This window comes from Trichomonas vaginalis, chromosome IV (genome assembly GCF_026262505.1).
Source record: "Trichomonas vaginalis G3 chromosome IV, whole genome shotgun sequence".
In the NCBI taxonomy this organism is placed as follows: Eukaryota; Parabasalia; order Trichomonadida; family Trichomonadidae; genus Trichomonas; species Trichomonas vaginalis.
In genome coordinates, this window is record NC_067206.1 from 21,761,809 (window position 1) to 21,783,315 (window position 21,507).

The window sequence follows — 21,507 nt, forward strand, 5'->3', positions numbered from 1 at the left end:
TCCAAACCACTTTTACGGATGTAAAGTAAAAGCATGGATGGTTATGTAAAACGTCTAAAGTTTTCTAAAGAGTCTCTCAAAGTCCAGTCTACTTGGTATTGAAAATCGCATGTGTTATAGAACGGCGGGTCTACTATAAAGAAAACATTTTCCCTTGTTTTATATTTTTCATACAACTCTGTCCAATGACATCTCACAAACTCGATACCCTCAGTATATTTTTCTATGTTCTCTTTGGAAAACCTTTGTATAGTTAAGATATAAAACGTTTGACATAAGTGTTTCAATGTCATGAACTCTTATAGAACCACTATACAATAGTCTAGAAGATATACTATCCCAGTCAATATACTCTGCTTTTTTTAAAACCTCTCTTACAATATTTTTCTTATCTAATGGTATACGTTCCATCTTGCCTATAGGTATCTTTTCTTTCAACTCACTCAATATTTTGTTTGTGTTCGGTATATGTTTGAGACGGTTCATATAGTTGTCGAAGTCATTGCATATAATCTTTGAGTCAGGAAATACAGTATGGCACAAATGAGATATATAGAAACTTCCACCGAACAAATCTACAAATGTTAGACCATTCGGTAGTTTCTTAAGTTCTCTCAATAGAATATCTTTACATCTACTCTTATTTCCAAAGAAGGGTAACGGTGGTTTTGTAAAATTCATTTTATATATATAATAAAAATGTTTTTTCCTGAAAAGTGACAGAAAAGTGACAAAACATGAAAACTACTCGGTTAAGGTCTTGTCGGTTTTGTAAAATAACCATCCTATCTCATTCTATAAGGAAGAAAAGGCTTCTCAAAGTATACTTCCTTGGAACGCCCGTAACTTTGAGAAGCGACGATAGACCCTTACTTGTCCGGACATAGTTCTACTATTTTGAGTCCTCTACAAACAAGTCAACAGCAACGACTTTCAAAAATTTTATGGGCTAGAGGGCACGAAGTGCCTGGAAGCCCCAATACCTTTTTTTTTTTTTTTTCTATTCAAAAACCTTCTAATTTTTTAATTTAATTGAATGAATCATAATATTCCGAACTGTTTTCCCGAATAAACAGCCCAATTAAGGATGTCAATTCGGAAAATTGTTTTCATTTTAGGAGAATATAATTTTCCTTTTCGAAAATTTAAAAAGTGAGACGCGCAGGATTCGAACTTTTTTAAAAGTTGATTTAAATATATTCTAGTGTGTATTCTAAGGATAATATCATATTTAAAATAAGAATATACTAGTTTAGGTGGTATAATTTTTTTCGATAAATTTGAGAGCATACACGTTTAGGGCATCAAAAGTGTCAATTCGCTCAGCGAAAGCCGAGCTAGCTTCGTTCTCGAAAGAATAGGGAAGGAGTGAAAGAGAGTGATACAGATGTTGACACATTCATATCATTTCAACAAATTTTGATCAAATTGAAATTCAATGAAATTCAATTCACTTCATATCCTTCAGTCAGTACATTGCCATCCTTCTACATCACAATGATAACTCGTGCATCAATAGTTCTACAACTAACTCAGAAAAAACAAGATTTTTCCTTCCAGCTTACAGCTTTTAAAAAGTTTCGATAATAAAAATCACTCTACTCTTGTTTATCGATATGTTGTGATAGTAGGTAAACGTATTCTTATCGATATTAATAAAAATATTTTTACGAAAATCTGAACCAATTACAGAGTTATTCATAAAGTTTATGATAACTGTAATTACTTCATCTTTGTTTAATATTTGAATAAACAATTTAATTTAATTTGCATAATTTTTTTTAGTTGAAAGACAGGAAACTTAGTTGAGTTTGTATTATTTTTATCGCTCAATTCATTGTATCAGTGAGTGAAAAAAAAAAGGATTGGGGCTTCCAGGGGCTGCGCCCCTTCTAGCCCCGAAGATGTTTTGTCACTTTTCTGTCACTTTTCAGGGAAAAAACATTTTTATTGTATATAAAATGAATTTTACAAAACCACCGTTACCCTTCTTTGGAAATAAGAGTAGATGTAAAGATATTCTATTGAGAGAACTTAAGAAACTACCGAATGGTCTAACATTTGTAGATTTGTTCGGTGGAAGTTTCTATATATCTCATTTGTGCCATACTGTATTTCCTGACTCAAAGATTATATGCAATGACTTCGACAACTATATGAACCGTCTCAAACATATACCAGACACAAACAAAATATTGAGTGAGTTGAAAGAAAAGATACCTATAGGCAAGATGGAACGTATACCATTAGATAAGAAAAATATTGTAAGAGAGGTTTTAAAAAAGCAGAGTATATTGACTGGGATAGTATATCTTCTAGACTATTGTATAGTGGTTCTATAAGAGTTCATGACATTGAAACACTTATGTCAAACGTTTTATATCTTAACTATACAAAGGTTTTCAAAGAGAACATAGAAAAATATACTGAGGGTATAGAGTTTGTGAGATGTCGTTGGACAGAGTTGTATGAAAAATATAAAAACAAGGAAAATGTTTTCTTTATAGTAGACCCGCCGTTCTATAACACATGCGATTTTCAATACCAAGTAGACTGGACTTTGAGAGACTCTTTAGAAACTTTAGACGTTTTACATAACCATCCATGCTTTTACTTTACATCCGATAAAAGTGGTTTGGAAAGTGTCATGAGATGGTTAGAGGACATACATGACTATGAGTTTAGATATGACAAGATAGAATATGAGAGAGGTCCTATAAACCGGAGAAAGTGTCACAACAAAGAAATTTTATTGGTAAGTAAATGTGGTTTGAAATAGGACTACTTGTTTTAGGTTTTTTCCATTGTGTCATTTACTTATTTGACGTGGCAGAAAGATATAGAGAATATGAAGATGAACCAATACCAGCAAATGTTCAGCATATGTACTCGTAAGAGATATTTTTATCTAATATTAAATGGACGCACAGAACTTAGCGAATGCACAGCAACCTGGACAACCAAACCCAGAGAATATTCTAGGGTTGTTAGATTCCCGACGATAGGTGTCTTGGAAGATTTGCCTGGTGTCATCATAGTGTCTTTAAATCAAAAATTTTATTTTGGAGTTAGTTTTATTGATTTTTCAATAAAAAACATTTCTAAAACAAGAAAATAAAACGATAAAATATTTATATTTTATATAAGGATCTTATATATTTAAAATAAATATCATTTTTATTTTTTTCATTGGTGTCTGTCAAACCATAATACACTATTCAAAAATTCAATGTGTCTTGCGGTTTCAAAAGACACCTTCAAATTGAACGATAGCACAGACACTATTGAATTTTACCCATTGTATTTAGTTTTTACCCTTTTTATTTTTAAGAATTAATGACTGAAACATCCGTTTTGCTATGACCTCAATCACTTTTATTAAGGGTTTCGTTTTGCGAAAAAAACGTACAATACGCAATTTCGCTAAAAAACATTTAGCTAGCAATTTCGACCTTTGACTCCACTCAAGACGTCACTTTTTTAATTTTGCGGTATCATATTTTTGGAAAATCTTTATGAATATTATATAAAAAGTCTCTTTAATATCTATCTTTCATATTTTTATCGATTTTTTAAAGTTTTTGCGAAAAGTATTCAATTATTTTTGCTATTTTGTCGGGTAAATGTCAGATTTGCGACATTTTCTGATATGATATTCAGATTTCTACGTTGATAATAATGCTTATAGAACCCTCTTGCTATTGTGTCAAAATTGCGAAACCGATAGCAAAAATATCTCGCAATATCAAAATTGAGATATTGAGTGAATTATGCATTATAGAGATTAAAAATCTGATTTGTGAAAACATCTCATCAGTTTCTAGCTAATTCAAAAATCTTTACTATCTTATTCGATTAAAATGAAAAGGGAATAGTTTCATTATGCTTTAAATGACAGCCTTATAATATAATCATAGTTTTCGCTCAATATGCAGCATTTTTTTTCGAAATCTATGGTCAATGTCCTAAATACTGATTGCTTTGCATTCATATCTCTTACATTTTCTATACCCACATCACTATTCATTGCTATTCCTATCTTTTTCATTTTTGTTTGTTTCTCATAATTTCTCAAAAAACATGATAACTTGATATTTGTAAATATCATACTTTATAACGTAAATAAGAACTTGACATATTAAGAAAAGCAGTAATGAAAAGAAAATCTGAAATTCATAAAAATTACAAGTTTCTGATGACAATTAGCTTAATTAAACCAGGTACAAGATTATATAATTGTATTTTCTATCCAATTATCCATATAATATCTTATCCAGAAAAAATAACTTGATCAATACCAAATGATTTTTTAACTAGTAAATAAAGTATTTTCTTTACACACACATTGTATATCATATTTTTTTTTGGTTTCGCAAAACATCCAAAAACAAATATGCTATAAAAGTGACAATTTTAGCAAAACGAAACCCTTACTTTTATTTATTATTTTAAATATTATTTAATTTTATTATTTGAATAGGCCAACTTATATTTGAGAAGCTCAATTTGAGACCACTTAAAACATTGAAATATCATAAATATTGAAATATTAAAAAGTGTATTTCAAAATATTGAAATTATAAAAATTTATAATACTGAAATTGAGACAAATTAATAAATTCAATGCGTTTTTTTTGAAATAACTCTCAAATATTATTTTTTTGTTTATTTAATGATGAATAAATATGATTGCTTTAGTCAATCATAAAAACTAATTTAAGTTTAAAATAATGAAAGGATAATTTGATCGTTTTTTAAAATACAATTATTTTTGATGATTTGCAAGAATCTTTGAAAAGAATATAATATAGGTTCTATTTTTGTAAAATTTATCCAAATCATGTATTACATAAATTACGATTAAAACGATGAAAGAACCAAAAAGTGTGTTTTCTGTTTTGTTGTTGCGTGTTGGATGCGGGATCCTGTTATTTCCGAAATCGACAAAAAATTTGGAAATTTAATTTCCGAAATCGAAATTATATTAATGTTTTTAATATTCTTATATCAAAAGGATTAAAGTTCATTAAGAGAAAAACAATTCTTCTTCTTCAATCTATTGGCGCATTTATTTCTACACGCCAATAAGGAAGGGAAAATTATAAGACACCATGGTGTCTTCAAAACTCTAATTTTTGATATTTTTAACAACCCTAGAATATTCCAAATGAAGTTAGAATACAAACTGCAATGGCAAACTATGGTCAAGTGCCAACAGATGTACAAATGCAAACTGCCATGTCAAATGACGCTGCGTTAGGCTTACCACCATGGTATGCAAATATGAGATGGAAAGAGTTTTATACAAACCCTGAAGTGGGATATAAACAACTCTATGCAGATGACGCGAACACAGGAGTTGACCCGGAATATGTTTTCTACCAGAGGAGAAATAGAATGTATGAGCTCCAGTTAAAGAATGCAATGGAACTCAGAAGGAAACGTAAAAGACTAGGCGGACATTAGATTTTTACATATAGTAAAATGGGTTTCTTTGGAAGAATAGGAAACTTCTTTCGAAATGTTGGAAGAGGTATATGGAATGGAATAAAATCTGTCGGAAGAGGAATTTGGAACGGAGTCAAAAATATTGGTAAAAGAGTAGGTCAGTTCGTTGGTATTATACCTAAAGACCCTGAACCAGAAGAACAAGCTCCTGTTATACAACAGCCTGAACCTGCACCACAGTCTAGTTGGCAACCAAATCCAACACCTCAACCGTATTAAAATTATATTTTTACCGTTCGATAGTAGTTGTATATGAGACTAAGTTCTAAGTAAAACGCATGGTATAATGGAACTATTCTCTTTCTTCCATCTGTAGTAAACCATACTTGAAAGTCTGAAATACTTCCACTCGGTGGTTCATATAGCTTTGTAGGTTTTTCGTAAAAGTCATTTGCCAAGCATAAAAAAGAGTTTTGTGCACCAGAAAATGAAGCATGAACGATAATAGCATCTGAGTCGAAAACATTTTCATATGTTCCATTAGGGTTTTCGACTTCATAAAAGTTCGGGTGTACTGGATATTCTGCAGGCTGATTTAACATCCTCAAAAATCTATACCATGCCAAGTTGTTATATTTTGTAGAAATATAAACGTCTTCTCCAGGTCTTTCTATTCTATTGATTTAACAGTTGCATTTTTCCTGTCATATATAATATCGAGATGGTACTCTCCTTCGTCAATGTTAAACTGGTTTGCATATTCGAGATAGATATCGTTTATTTTTTCTTGAAAAGCTTGAAGAGTTGTTTCTAAGTTTACAAGCAAACTAACTTGTAAAAGTTTTCCCTGTACAAATTTCTCATACGTACGTTTTTCTTTGTTATAGTATCGAATTTCAAAACCGACCGTAAATGGGAAACCATGTATGGCTTCTGAAATGAACTTCATTCTACGAAAGCCAATAGCTTTTGTGACGGATGGGTCTCTTAGCCATCTTAACGGGTAGTCAAAACGATAGCCTTCATGCTTTACGGTCTCTGTCTCAAACTTTTGACCGACATTCGTAAAAAGTTCATCTAATGGTTTAGTTGTAGCAACTCTTGAATTTTTTTTTCTATTGAAAGCATATTTTATCTAGAATAAAAATGTCGAAAGAAACAGCGTCTATGAGAGAAATACAACACAACCGACAACTCATTTTGCAAGCTCTAAATAAGAACACAACAAACTTTTCAAACTATTCTAAGATATCTGAGTCATTGAAAGAAGGAAACTTAAAACTGACATTAAACCCTTTAACAGACGAGTTTCTGTTTCAAGACAACAAGAACCATACTGTCTGTGTAAATCCAACAAAAAGAACTTTAAACGAGAAACCTATAGATGAACTTCTTTTGAAGGCAGATATTGACAACAAAGCTGACAAAGAGTATGTTGACGATGAGTTAGCACGTGTGGCTAGTGCATTAGATAAGAAGGCAGATAAGGAATATGTGGATGAAAAAGATGAAAAAATTATAGAAAGGGTTGAATGGTACCATGAACGGACATCGAAGATTTTAAAAACTAAAGCCGATACAGGGTGGGTTTCAGGATGTTTAGACCTTAAAGCCGACAAAGAAACTGTAGATATGTTGACACAAACGGTTTCAAGTCATACCAGAGGTTTAATGGAAGATGGACAACAGTTGAAAGAGCTTGAGAAAGGTGTTACAGAGTTAAGGAATACAAAAGCAGACTCGACATGGATAGCTGGATATGTAGATGCAACAAAAGAGTATATTTTCGCATGGACAGAAGGAACATACCCACAAAAATATCATACACATAGCATCTCTGACGTAAATGAACTACCAACAATGTTAGTTAAGAAAGCTGACAAAACAGAGCTTCAAACGTTAAAGACAGAAATACTTCAAACACTATATCCTATAGGTTCTATTTACACGTCAATGAACTCTACCAGACCAGAAGTAGTACTTGGTCTCGGAACTTGGACTCAAATAGTCGACAGGTTTTTGTATTGTGCAAACTCTTCAAAGGAAACAGGTGGAAGTAAAACGATTTCAGGTGAAAACCTACCTGCACACAGTCACTACATAGATTTAAGTACAACTAACGCAGGTTGGCATAGTCATAGATATTGGGATTGGTCATCAATGACAAAAGGTAAAGGATATGATGTTAAAAACAACGTTAAGTTTGCTATAAATTGTTACTGGGATGACACTCAGGGAGGAGGAAACCATATACATCGCATTTCAGGGTATACGCAAACAACGGGACAAAGTAAAGACTACATGCCACCTTACATGACAGTTTACGCATGGTATAGAATTGCTTAGTCGTCATTTTCAACTTCTTTAGCATATTCGTCAGGAGTTGTCTTATATTTGTTAGGAACTGTCTTTGAAAGTATACCACCTTGAACCTTAACAAGTTTGAAACGAGGTCTGACAATAGTAGTTTTATCTTCTGCTTGCAGTCTGTACATTTTGCCATGTTTGCCTAAAACTTCATAATATTCTCTTGTATACTTTCTTCTATTTTTACGAACACGAATGCGAGTACCTGTCGAGTTCCCATTGTTGTCATAGTCAATAGTATTTTCATATGGGTCGCGTTTAGGTATTTCTATTTTTACTTTGTCACCTTTCTTAAGTTTGAAGCCTGGCATTCTTTCTTGTTCATCCCTTTTGACTAAACTATTAAATATATAGTCTTTCTCTAAGTCGGGGTTGTTTTTCATTTCTTCGGGGGAGTGGTTTCCCAAACCTTTTTGTTTACGGTTATTGTAAATATTTAAAACTTGTCTCATCTTTGCCATGGAGAAATGTCTATATTTGTCGTCATATGACATTTCATCTACCTCACCACCTTGTGGTTGATTTAAGTCTCTTAAGATTTTTATACAACTGTCAATGACACCAAGAGCAGAATGGTTTTGGTCGACAATGAAATATTGGTTTACATTTTTTGAACGCAGATAGTTTTTAATATCGTCTGATTTGAAAGAACTTTCATAGTCAGATGTCAGTTTTGTTGGATGGTATTTGTCAACGAATATTGTCAAAGCAGTTTTCACATCTAAAATATTTTTGGACCATAATGGTATGGCTTCACAGTATCTTGTGTTTTGACCGACAAATATTAGCCAGTATGGTGGTCCATCTTCTCTATATCTCGGAATGTTTTCCAAGATATCCATAAACCAAGCATTTGGTGTTGAACTAAAGATTTTTACCATGAGTGCTTTCTTTGTCGCTTTAGAAAATACGGGTCCTTGTTTGAATTCGTCATTTTTAACCCATAAGAAATGGGTTTATTTGGCGCATTAGCAGGAGTCGCATCTAGATTTTTACCGCAGTGGGAACACTAGCCAGAGGTGCATTTGGAATTGGAAGGAAGATTTTGAGTACATTAGGTATACTGAAAGAGAAAGCACAACCTATTATACAAACTGTACAGAAAGGTTGGGAGGTAGCACGAGATGCAGCAAATCTTATTCCAAATCCTGAAACAGAGGAAAAGTTCAAGGATGGATGGACAATGTAGGAAGACAAGCAGGAAACTACTATAACAAAGCAAATGACTACTATAACCAAGCAGGGCACTATATGGACCAAGGTGAAAGATTCTTTAACAGAGGATATAACCATGCACAACAGTGGGTAAACAACAACCAACCTCAACCGCCTCAAACGTGGGGAATGTAAAATTTTTTACTGAGATGAAATGAACAATACAGCTTTGAGACAAATGGGCTCAAGATGGCTTTGTCGGCTTCCAGCAGTTACACCACCACGTGTTTGTCAAGTTTTTCCTATACCTCAGGAAGTTTTAGACCGACATAAAAAACCTAAACAACCAGTTGAAAACAAACCAAACTAAAATTTTTTACTGAGATGAAATGACCGAAGAAGTTGAAACGGTAGATTTGACACCACAAACAAAAAGTTCAGAACCATTGTCAAAACCTGTCAAAGAACTTACAGATGAAGAGAAAAATTCAATAATAGAAAGTGCCAGGTCTGGAAATACAAACCCTAACTACAAAGTCACTTTTCATAGAAATGGAACGGCTAGTATCTCAAAAAAGAAACAGACTCTCACAAATAAAATATTGAAGTCTGAAGGAACTTTCGAGACAACAGATGGAAAAGTTTACTTCACTGACCAACAGTTCATTATAGAACATCTCATTGACTTAGAGTCGAAATATTCTAAACTTTACAACAAACACAAAAAGTTGAAAGGAAAACAGAAACAAATGGCATATGACATTTATGAAGATGTTGACGACACAACTGTTCCAGCAAGTGAGGTAAAGTCAGAAGAACCGAAAAGTGACGAAAAACCGATAGAAGAAGGGAAGCCAAAAACTGAAGATAAACCAAAACCAAAGTTTAGTCTGGAGACTAAACCAAGTCAACCTTCATTAGCTGGTATGGGTTGGCGTCAAAGACTTTTGGCAGCCGGTGGTTACGTAAAGTAAAGAAAAAACATTTTTTTATTTTTATAAAAATGCCCCCATATAGAATGGACAGAAAATCTGCTAGAATAAAAGCAGAGTTAGAAAGATATGGTTGGAGAGTTTCAAAGAAGTTTAAATATAGGAAGGGAAGACCCATAAAAGTCTATGACAAACTGTCTGGTCTGACCTACGAAATGGACATAAAAACAGCACGCGCAAATTATCCAAACAGATTAGAGAGGTTAGAAGAAGAGCGTCTTATGGACATGCCTTTCAATGTTACTGAGCCTCAAGTTGAAGGACACGACGGCTTTGCCAGATTCTACTGGAAACATGACGAACAATTGTATCCTTTGAGACGGAAAAAAGGGAAGGGTGAAGATGCACATGCTCCCATGGAAAGAACAAGATATGCATATGAAAAGTACCGTGAAGTTAGAAGTAAAATTACATCTGGGCGAACCTTTACAGTAAATTTTGAAGAAGGAAAGAACAAAGAAGGCTTCATGGGTGTACTTGCTGCAATTCAAGACGGAAATAAGAAAGGATACAATCTCAGACTAACCGTAACAGATTTAGATGGTCATATATACTATGCACATGGCAATGTCACAACAGCTGCACAACTTCTTGACGCTTTCAAGACTACAAAGAGAGAACAAATGTTTGACTCCGACTCAGATATTTTGAATGCGATTGAAGGAATTGCAAGCGTGAAGTTCGAATGGTTACAACCCAACCCTCAAGCAGTCAGACAACATGCTGGGTATTTCCCGTTCAGAAATAAGTCTGACATTAACCTGACAAGGTATGGAATTTACAATTCAATTGAAACAATTGTCAATGAACCTTGTATTCTTACATGTCTCAGGAACTCTGGTCTTGTTACAGATGAGAAGATGAAGTATCTTGAGTCATGTGTGAAAACAAGGTACATTCTCAGAAGTCAATTGACAAAAGTTGCACCGTTGGCAAATGTGAATATCCGAGTCAACATACCTACAGCTAAAGGTTCTTCACATGACGACTATGTTGTTGACAAGATTGCCATGGTTGAAGATTGTACTTGTCCACAACCACTTCATGTTGAACGAAAGTCTTACAAACCCATTGTTCGGAAAAGGCAAGTGCAACATTGTCAGAGCTGTTAACATTCTTTTCGAGAAAGGTTTGTTGGAACCAATTCCAGATGACAAGCTGACAGAAACTTTTGTACCAAAAGACGAAACAAACTTTTCATTGTTAGCAAGACCAAAAGTTGTTCCAGACAAAGTTCTAGCACAAAAGAAGTACACAGTTCCAAAAGGAGTTGGATTGTTCGGATACCAACCTGAACCAGAAGAACTTCCAATGAGGTTGCAAGAACTTCAAGATGCTATAAACAAACTTCCATTGAGACATCCAGTCGACGTCAAATTGTATTGGAGAGCATCAGAGTTAGGTCAGAAGGTTTTATATGAAACAGGTTGCTTTGACGATGTTTATGAGATAACAGGAGAAGTTTCTCAAAAGATAAGAGACTCACTTGAATTTCCACGAACTGGACCCATTGGTTGCGACAAGTTCGACTCATATGAAAAGATATACTATGTCGACCTTAACGCTGCGTACATGAGGTTTGTCGAATATATTCCGACTGGAATTCCAAACGAAAAAGGTGAGTTCCCGGGAAAGAACTATACAGTTGGAAAAGTCATACAACAAATGTATGATATTAGGAAAGCTTCAAACCCCAAACTTGCAATGACACTCAAATTGCTTATGAATTCGACATGGGGATATTCCATTAAGAAACCTCAAAAGATGAAGAGTAAACACTATGAGAAGGTCGACAACTTTGTTGAAAGGTTCTCCCCCTTTGTTTTGAAATACGAATTTACTCAAGGTCAATGTGGCTTAGTAACCACAGTAAAACCTATTGTCGAACATTGGTCCTATCCTCAGTTCGCAAAGGCAGTCCTTGACAACTACAACAAATTCTTCTCAGAGGTTAAATCCAAAGTGAAGGTATACTATGAGAACATCGACGCGCTCATGACGAACGAAGAAGGGTACAACAAACTCATTGAAATGGGAATGGTCGGTGAAAAGATGGGCCTTTTTAAGCTAGACAAGGTATTTTCCGAAGTTCATGTAATATCGAAAAGGAAATATTGGGGTGTTAAAGAAGATGGTGAAATAGTTAAACATTGCATGAAATAAAACATTGCATGAAATAAAACATTGTATGAAATAAAACATTTTTTTTAAAAAAACATTTTTTTATTTTATTTGAAATGTACGCTGAGTTTGTTGGAGAAGACCGTTGGGAAACTTGTTTGTTAGATGAGAAATATGAAATTCACTGTTGTGAGTCATTTGAAGTCAGAAAAAAAGAGACAAAAAGAGTTTTAAGCGAATGGGAGGGGAATAAAGGATATGCTCTTATGAAGATGGGTGGGAAACGCTATCTTAAACATATTGTCATTGCAACTCATTTTATACCGAACCCTAACAATTTACCTTTTGTAGACCATATAAACCGTATAAGAAACGACAATAGACTTGAAAACTTACGTTGGGTCACTTGTTCTGAAAACAATAAGAACAAAAGCAAAATTGGAGATATTGTATTCGAATTTGTCGACGAACTAGAAGATGAAACAATTGAAATTACAGACTATGGCGAGCATACGTTTGAGTTTTACTACTATAGCGAAGAACAAGACTCTTTCTACTTTTATACCGGCGTAAACTATAGGAAATTACAAGTATGTTTTACTAAGGAAGGCTATGCTTATGTAAACACTAGAGATACAGATGGAAAAAGCGTTCATATATTTCTTAACAAATTCAAGAAGCTATATGGCATACCATTTTAAAACGTTTTTAAAACAGTATATTTTTACATATATAAAATGCTTCAGGTTGAAAAACAAAGAACAAAAGTAGCAGATACAAAACCGTTAGACTATATCTTTACAAACGCTGGTAGGAATATTTCAGATGAAGAAATTTCATCCGGAGCTTACAGGTTTGACTATCCAATTCGTTGGCTTCAAAGTCCTTCAGATGCAAAGGCAATAGGATTTAGAAGAGTTTTGTTTTCAAATAGAACTAATGCATTCATGTTCGCAGTATATTTTCACGGTCAGTATAAAGGCTCTGATGGTCTAATAGAAAAATTTGATGAAATGAAAATCTTTACAATTCGTTCAGACGAAAGTCTTGAAAAAACTCTAAATGACTTTCAAACTCAAATGAACAAATACTACTGGGAATTTCAAGAAAAATACCACTCTTTACTAAATGGAACATACTATCTGAAGCTAGAATACGACAAGATGAACTCCACAGTTTCATTTCAAAAGATTGAAATTAACCCTCCAAGAGATACAGAGTTTTTATATTGGGGGGTGGACAGACGTTCTTGGGCACAATTTCTTCGGTTACTAAACCAGAACGAACCATTACCACCAGATGGTCCATTTAAATTTATACTCCCAACAGATTTGACAGTTTATAGAAACGTGTTTTGACCCTCAAAATGTCATGTGTCATGCAAGTTTCAGTTCAAGCAACAACAGTTTTCTGTGTATCGGTAAGGACTTCTATGACTTTGCTTCTAAATTCTACGAACCACCTAGTAACAGTTTCTCTGACTTTCAAGTTTGGTTCACAACAAACGGTGTGCAGCATATTATACCTTTGTACTATGACTTTTATCTCGAATTGTCTTTCATATACAACTACGGAAAAGTGCTGAAAAAGTACTGAAAAATGAGTTTTGGTTGAAAAAAGAGGTGGAGCCAAAAGTGGCTCGACCTCAAAACAAGCATTTTGTGAAGAATATACCAATCGCCGGAATTCCGGCGATTGCTTTTTATACAAAATTCACCCGTTGAATTTTCATGAATTTCCTTAAGATAGAAAAAAAGTTTAGGTGTCACCAGGTCCCTCGGTCCCTCGGTCACTCGGTCCCCAGGTCATTTTAACTTCTCTGAAAAAGTGTGACAACATGACATTTAGACAACAACACAGGAAATAAACTTCATCGTATATGTTTTGTCATGAATTTCATCGTAAATGTTTTGTCATGAATTTCATCGTATTCTTTCACCCGTTGAATTTTGTATAAAAAGCAACCGTCGGAATTCCGGCGGTTGGTATATTCTTCACAAAATGCTTGTTTTGAGGTCGAGCCACAAACGAATGTCCGACGGTTAAGCCACAAACGAATGTCCGACGGTTAAGCCACAAACGAATGTCCGACGTCCCACCAAAAAATATTTTTTATTTTTATTGTAAGAACTGAAATGACAGTCGAAGCAAAAACGTTCACGAACAAATCTAATGGCGAAACATTCACAAAAGGCACTTACAACGGTATTGAAGTCTTACGTAGAGACAAGGATGGTTATATAAATGCAACAAATATGTGTCAGCAGTTTAGGAAAGACTTTAGAAAGTTGTTGGAAAATAAGTCCTGGGAAGAGTATTTTAAGGCATTTTGTGAAGAATATACCACCCGCCGGAATTCCGGCGGGTGCTTTTTATACAATGTTAATGCAGGAATTCCCGATGAAATCAAACAGGTTAGAGGAACGTATGTAGACCCAAGACTTGTAAACTATATAGCAATGTGGGCTTCTCCAAAATATTGCATAGCAGTTGGAAAAATTATGGACTCCATAGACAAGAAAGTTCATGAGAAATTAGATGAAGAAGAACTTGAAGATACAGTAGAGAATGCAAAACCTTTGTTCGAAGAAGAAGTTAGAAAAAAGTGTTTAAAACAAATAGAACATGAACGTGAGATATGTTCTGGTTATAGAGATTCTCCATACGAACTAGACCAATGGGAACAAGATTTAAAGAGAGAATTTAGAGAATATGAACTCGCTAAAGTTTCATTAGAAGCTGCAGAAGAGAGGTTAAAAGTTTGGGGTCGTTTGTACAAAAATATTGTGAGTAAATGAACCATTTTTTTTATTGAATTCGGCAAAAATATATTTTAGGTGGAACCAGGTCCCTCGGTCCCTCGGTCCCTCGGTCATTTTAACTTCTCTGAAAAAGTGTGACAACATGACATTTAGACAACAACACAGGAGATAGATTTCTTCGTCAATGTTTTGTCAAGACTTTCATCGTCAATGTTTTGTATAAAAAGCAATAGCCGGAATTCCGGCGATTGGTATATTCTTCACAAAATGCTTGTTTTGTTGAGACTTCATCGTCAATGTTTTGTATAAAAAGCAATAGCCGGAATTCCGGCGATTGGTATATTCTTCACAAAATGCTTGTTTTGTTGAGACTTCTTCGTCAATGTTTTGTATAAAAAGCAATAGCCGGAATTCCGGCGATTGGTATATTCTTCACAAAATGCTTGTTTTGTCAAGACTTTCATCGTCAATGTTTTGTATAAAAAGCAATAGCCGGAATTCCGGCGATTGGTATATTCTTCACAAAATGCTTGTTTTGAGGTCGAGCCATTTTTGGCTCGACCTGTTTTTTCAACCAAAACTCTTGAATTTTCCCGAAATAAAATATATTTTAGTTTTTTTAAAAAAATATTTTTTTATTTTTATTGTAAGAACATGTTAGCAACAACAGCACCAAACTCGTTAGTCATGAACCCAACTTCAATGTTAGTAGAGATGAAAAGCTTCATTCCTTCTTCATATACTTTCGAAACAGAAATCCAGAAGATAAAGCAAGAACTTCTCCAAGGAGATTTAGACTGTAGTGCGAAAGATGAAACAAATGAAGAATATCTTTATGAAATGCAGGATATTATTGACCATCTACCTAAACTTCCTGAAATACAACAACAAAAGCTCACTATTCCAGAATTCGATGAAATAGAAGTGAAACCAACTGACTCAGTAGAAACCAAGAAGTTCATACGTAAGGTAAACTATGAGTTTCTTGGATTTCATTGCAACCACAAAGTCATGGACAAAGACTGCGATATGGTATATAAAAATGTTTCTGACATATACAAATCTGAAGAATTTAAGACCTACGACAACTTTGTTTCGTTAGTTGCAAAATGTGTATGGCAGATAAGAGATAAAGATAGAAGAGGTAAGGTATGGAATGAACAGATAAAACCAGCAACCTTTGAGTTAAAGAAAACCATTGACGCCTTAGTTGTACTTGCAGGTAAGGTTTCAATGTACAATGCTAAAATGAACCCACAATGTTCAAAATGTAAAGCAGCAATGAGGAAATATAACTACTCCGTCAAAGAGATAGAACGTATGCGAAACGACTATGCAGATTTAAAGAAAGAAGCAGAGAAACCAGCAGAAGATAAAATGGACATGTTGACATTTCTGAACAAAAACTATCCAACAGCTGACGATTTCCTTCTATCTGATGTCAAGAAGAAATATAAAGAAACATTCGGCATTGTGAAAACTTTTGACATACTGACAGAAGAAATAGAAGCTACAAAACTGTTTAGGATTTCAAATATACATCGTACAATTCATGTAAAACGCTTGTGAAAAAGAGGTGAGAAAACAGGTGAGAAAACAGGTGAGATCTCACCACTTCACCTAAAATATATTTTTGCTGAGTAAAATGACCAAATTTCATGATATAACTGTATTTTTTTGACGAAGAGAACTTTTACACTTCGTGAAAAAAATCCCTGAAATCATATCTTTTATACAAAATTCAAGAGGTGAGAAAAGAGGTGAGAAAAGAGGTGAGATCTCACCACTTCACCTAAAATATATTTTTGTCTGATTTACGCTCATTGACGAAGAAGTCTCAACAAAACATATACGAAGAAGTTTATTTCCTGTGTTGTTGTCAAAATGTCATGTTGTCACTATTTTCAGAGAAGTTCATTTGACCGAGGGACCGAGGGACCGAGGGACCTGGTTAGATCTAAAATATATTTTTGCTGAAAAAAATGACCAAATTTCATGAATTTCCTCATATGTTTGCTACCCCGACTTTTTTCGGCCTTGCATAAAACACATGAAAATCGTGAAAAAATGACCAAATTTCATGATATAACTGTATTTTTTTGACGAAGAGAACTTTGACACTTCGTAAAAAAATCCCTGAAATCATGAATTTCCTTAAGATAAAAAATTAACGCTAGTTTTTTTAAAATATTTTTTTTTATTTTGTATGTAAGAACAGGAAATGACAAGCACTGAGTTTGAAACAGTTAAAAAGATAGACAATGACACCAAAGTGGTTAGAATAGGTGATTTAAACGTAAGATACTCAAAGAAATACAACAAATATTCTTTGTCAGACATTTTAACACTATCTGGAAAGAAAACATCCCACGACTGGGTTAAAAATGCTTCAACTCAGAAAATTTTGACAAAAAATCCTGAGCTTATGATATCGGTAAGATTCTATGGAACAAGAGCATATCTCATCGACAAAAGTCTTATACCAGTAGTTTTGTTCTGGATTGACCCAGTTGTTGGATATAATTTCATAATATGGTTCATTCGATACGGAACGTTGCAGTGAAGGCTTAGTTTACATCGTTCAGAAACCGAAGGACTTCAATACAAAGAGATATAAGATAGGAAGAACATTTAATATAACTCAAAGATATGACAGTATAGTCAATAGAGTTAAGGTTGCGTTTGTTAACGATATGAGAGCTGCTGAAACAGAACTACTTGAAAAGTTTGAGAAAATGTATGGTGCTCCCACGAGAGGTAAAGAAACGTTTGAAGTAGATGAGATCGACAAAGCTATAAAAGTATTTGACGAAGTTGCTGAAAAATACATGTAAAGCGTTTATTTTTGGTCTTTTATACAAGATAGAAAATAGCGTTAGTTTTTATAAAATATTTTTTTTTATTTTGTATGTAAAGACAGATATGACAACAACAGAGAACACAACAACTGCTATCGTTCATGAAGATATAAATGAAGAATACGAGTACATACAGTATAACAAACAGTTACGTCTCATTCGTTCGGTCAAAGATGACATGTACCAAATGCAAAGTATTTTGAATGCTCTTCGTTCTACAAAGCAAGCATACCATTGGTTTGAAAACCAACAGACAAAAGAACTTTTAGAAGAATTTCCTCATATGTTTGCTACCCTCGGAAAACCGAGGGTAGAGATTCCGTACGAAAATCGCAAGAATTTGGCTCCTGGTTTAAAAGGATATTATGTACATAGACTTCTTGTAAATGCTGTTGCAATGTGGGCTTCACCTCGCTATGCTTGTTATATTTTCATGATGTTAGATGAAATTCATAGACAAGAACGTGAAGAGATGGAAAAGAAACTTCAAGCAAAAGATGAAGTCATTGAAGCAAAAGACAAAAACATACAGAAAAGAATACCACGTTCGGTACCAAAAGGAAAGGAAAAGAACTATAAGTATATGATTTACACTGAAGAGATGGAAAATGAAGAAGACAGAGATATGGTTATGTTGCATTTAGTCAGAAGAAAACAAAAGCTTTTACGACCTTGCTAAGATTTACAAATCTGACAGAAATTGGTTCTATCGCGAAAACTTACCGATTTCAATGACACCAAATGAAGATGTTAAACAGATAGTTCAAGATACGTTACCTCAAACACACTATGATATGAAAGGTTGTACAATACTTACATTCAAAGAAGATTTGCCGCTACTGAAGGAAAAGATAACAGAGTATTTTGACAACTTCAAAGAGGAAGAGTAAATGAACCATTTATTTTTCAAGCTTGACACCAAAGATGGCTCAGGTAGCTCTATAAGGTAAATTGTCTTGTCCGAGTCCTTCTGGCATTCCGAGTCCTTCCTTCTGGCATTCCGAGTCCTTCCTTCCGACAGGAAAAGTTTTTCTTTCCGACAGGAAAAGTTTTTCTTTCCGACAGGAAAAGTCCTTCCTTCCGACAGGAAAAGTTTTTCCTTCCGACAGGAAAAGTTTTTCTTTCCGACAGGAAAAGTCCTTCCTTCCGACAGGAAAAGTTTTTCCTTCCGACAGGAAAAATTTTTCTTTCCGACAGGAAAAATTTTTCCAGTTGTCCGTCCGTAAACCATTCAAATTTTCGAAAATTGAGAACTTTTTGGCCGACCTTCAGGAAAAATTTTTCTTTCCGACAGGAAAAATTTTTCTTTCCGACAGGAAAAGTTTTTCTTTCCGACAGGAAAAGTTTTTCTTTCCGACAGGAAAAGTTTTTCTTTCCGACAGGAAAAGTCCTTCCTTCCGACAGGACACAAACGAATGTCCGACGTACCACCAACCGAGTCCATTCCAAAGCCAGAAGAACCGACAGCCCCAGCACCACAAGCAGACTAAGACAAACACTTACATTTTTCAAGCTTGACTTTTTACAATTTGAACTTTGTTTGCGTAGATGTGAATTCTGAAAGAAGTATGAGGGTCTTGTATGACTTTGTACTTCTCCCATAGTTCATGTCTGTCAAACTTACCTGCCATGGACTCTTTCATAAGTTCCATGAAATCGTCTTCGGACAATCCGGGGAAAAGTATGATATCAGTAAGTATTCTCTTTACATCCTTACTTAAACTCTTTGCTGTCTGTACACAAATGACAACTGAAATGTTAAAGTGTCTGAGCTTCTTGAGAATTCGACACATGTCTTGTTCTCTGTTCTTTAACAAAGGATGAGAAGCAAAGTCATCTAAGATAAGAAGACATCTATGAGGGTAAGTCTTCCAATCGTAAGATTGCAATTTCTTCGAAATGTATTCTATCTCTTTCTGTTTGTTTCTGAAGTGTTTCTTCTCTAATATTCTCTGCATTTCCTCATTTGGGTCTTTAAACTTCGAGTTTATATACTCATTTATAGCATTGTACTTCAAAACTCTTCTTTGGTACTTCTTTATCCAATCCAACAACTCAGAGTCTTTTATACATACTAACTTAGACTTTTTTATAATATCTTTGAACGAATTGACGGTTTGGTCAAATTGACCAGAAGTACTACAAATGACTACTAACTCATAGAATGGGTTCTTCTCATCTAGTTCTTGTTGTTGTGCAGCCATTTTAAGATAAGTGAAAGTCTTACCCGACCCAGGCGGTGCAATTAGACCTGTTATACCATTCTGAGCAAATAAAACTTGTCATGTATGGGTTTTTATCTGAGCATTTTCCAACTTCCTCTTGTTCTTATTTAAAACATTCTCAAATTTTTTGTCAATGTCAGCAAACTTTTTTTCTAACATATTTTAGAAAAATTAAAATTTTTATCTTTTAGGAAATGTCTAGCGATTTCGCTATCTATATTCGAGACAAGCTTTTCGACAGCAAAACATCTGTCGACCATAAAATCTTACATAGTGTAAACAAGAAAGGTGAATTTGTTCTAAAGTTCTGTTTCTGGGAATATGACAAGAACCATAAAACCTTAAGCAGAGAAGTCTTAAAATTTGTCAATGACAGACTTGTTGACAGAGATGACGCCTCTTGGAGAGATGAAGTCCAACAAAACTTCTTAGAATGCAAAGAAGACACATGCGCTGTTCTTGAAAATGAAATAGAAAACAGAATAGAAGAGCTATTAAATGACAAAGCACTTTTACAAAAATATGGTTCTGAGAAGTTTGACATAACTCCACCAGAGAAGAAGAAGAGAGAAAGAAAGAAAAGAAAGTAGAAGAAGAGAAGAAAGAACCAGTTCCAGAGAAGGGGAGATATGACATGTAAAAATAAAATTTTATTTTTAGAACATTTCTGGGTCAATGTCAATGTTCTCTTCCTCTTTAGGAGCAAACACCGGCTTAGACTCTAAAATCTTTTTACCCAATTTACCTTGAACTTCAACTATCTTAGACTCATAATATTCATAGTCGTCTGCTTTCTTTGGTTCATAAGGTATAACAAGTTTGTATGCTTTGCCTTCTTTAAGGTTTGAAAACCTTCTGTCAAAACTTTCTTTGACTGTTAACAACCTTCTATGTCTAAGTCTTCAAATTTCGCACCATTTTTAGTCACAATAGCAAACTTAACTGGTTCGATGTTTCCAAACTTTGTCAAATGTAGACTTTTCAAAATGGTAGAAGTAAACATTCAAATATGTGAATGGGTCTATTTCTTCTTTAAGTCCTGACATGTACTTGTTGACTGAGATGAATTTCGTCATCTTTTCTATCGGATAAAAAAATATTTTTTTTTAAAATTTACTCAGAAAAATTTTTCTTTGTATATATACCATTCTGTACGTCTAAAAGACTTTTGACATTTGCCAAGAATGTTCGTTTAGACGCTGTCATATAACCATACTCTTGACAATACTGTTTATACGAATCGTACAATGACCTTTCATCTAAACACTCAAAGTCAGTTTCATCTATGAACAGTTCATATACACTCTTGTTTGCTTCTAACAATGTTTGTCTCTCTTCGGTATGTGGAATTTGTCTTGGATTGAACTTAGAAATATCTAATGTCATGAAATATGAGAACAAGTGGTTGTAAAAGTTAGGTGTCAAAGTTTCTGCTAAGTCGTCAAAATATTCTGTATCTTGCATATGAGCTTCTGACGTTCTGACAACTACATATCTTCTGTCAGAACTTTCTAACTTCATCGGAACGGCGTTGTTTGAAACCATGACGAAGTTTGCAACATTTTCACAAACTCTTTGG

General features: G+C 34.2%; 6 protein-coding genes and 3 pseudogenes across 9 annotated transcripts, besides 1 other annotated feature; 8 read left to right on the forward strand and 1 right to left on the reverse strand.

Moving 5' to 3' along the window:
• Positions 1 to 21,507: part of a mobile genetic element that runs on past both edges of the window.
• TVAGG3_0143220 (uncharacterized protein) lies at positions 5,191 to 5,466 on the forward strand (the record flags this gene model as incomplete). The annotated part of the gene is made up of 1 exon (XM_001299336.1): positions 5,191 to 5,466. One exon carries the CDS (start codon positions 5,191 to 5,193, stop codon positions 5,464 to 5,466), a length of 276 nt encoding a protein of 91 aa, XP_001299337.1.
• On the forward strand, positions 9,185 to 9,340 carry TVAGG3_0143230 (uncharacterized protein; the record flags this gene model as incomplete). The annotated part of the gene is made up of 1 exon (XM_051224374.1): positions 9,185 to 9,340. One exon carries the CDS (start codon positions 9,185 to 9,187, stop codon positions 9,338 to 9,340), a length of 156 nt encoding a protein of 51 aa, XP_051109360.1.
• Positions 9,360 to 9,944, forward strand: TVAGG3_0143240 (phage tail repeat-like family; the record flags this gene model as incomplete). The annotated part of the gene is made up of 1 exon (XM_051224375.1): positions 9,360 to 9,944. One exon carries the CDS (start codon positions 9,360 to 9,362, stop codon positions 9,942 to 9,944), a length of 585 nt encoding a protein of 194 aa, XP_051109361.1.
• On the forward strand, positions 10,823 to 12,125 carry TVAGG3_0143250 (annotated as a pseudogene). The gene has a single exon. A coding segment is annotated over exon 1 (1,303 nt).
• On the forward strand, positions 12,821 to 13,395 carry TVAGG3_0143260 (uncharacterized protein; the record flags this gene model as incomplete). The annotated part of the gene is made up of 1 exon (XM_051224376.1): positions 12,821 to 13,395. A coding segment is annotated over one exon (575 nt), but the record flags the coding sequence as incomplete, so codon positions are not given.
• TVAGG3_0143270 (organellar and viral DNA polymerase type B) lies at positions 15,500 to 16,414 on the forward strand (the record flags this gene model as incomplete). The annotated part of the gene is made up of 1 exon (XM_051224377.1): positions 15,500 to 16,414. The coding sequence occupies one exon, from the start codon at positions 15,500 to 15,502 to the stop codon at positions 16,412 to 16,414; it is 915 nt and encodes a 304-aa protein (XP_051109363.1).
• On the forward strand, positions 17,127 to 17,679 carry TVAGG3_0143280 (annotated as a pseudogene). Its single transcript has one exon. A coding segment is annotated over exon 1 (553 nt).
• On the forward strand, positions 17,768 to 18,593 carry TVAGG3_0143290 (annotated as a pseudogene). The gene has a single exon. A coding segment is annotated over exon 1 (826 nt).
• Positions 19,212 to 19,907, reverse strand: TVAGG3_0143300 (protein of unknown function, DUF4106 family; the record flags this gene model as incomplete). Its single annotated transcript, XM_051224378.1, has 1 exon — positions 19,212 to 19,907. One exon carries the CDS (start codon positions 19,905 to 19,907, stop codon positions 19,212 to 19,214), a length of 696 nt encoding a protein of 231 aa, XP_051109364.1.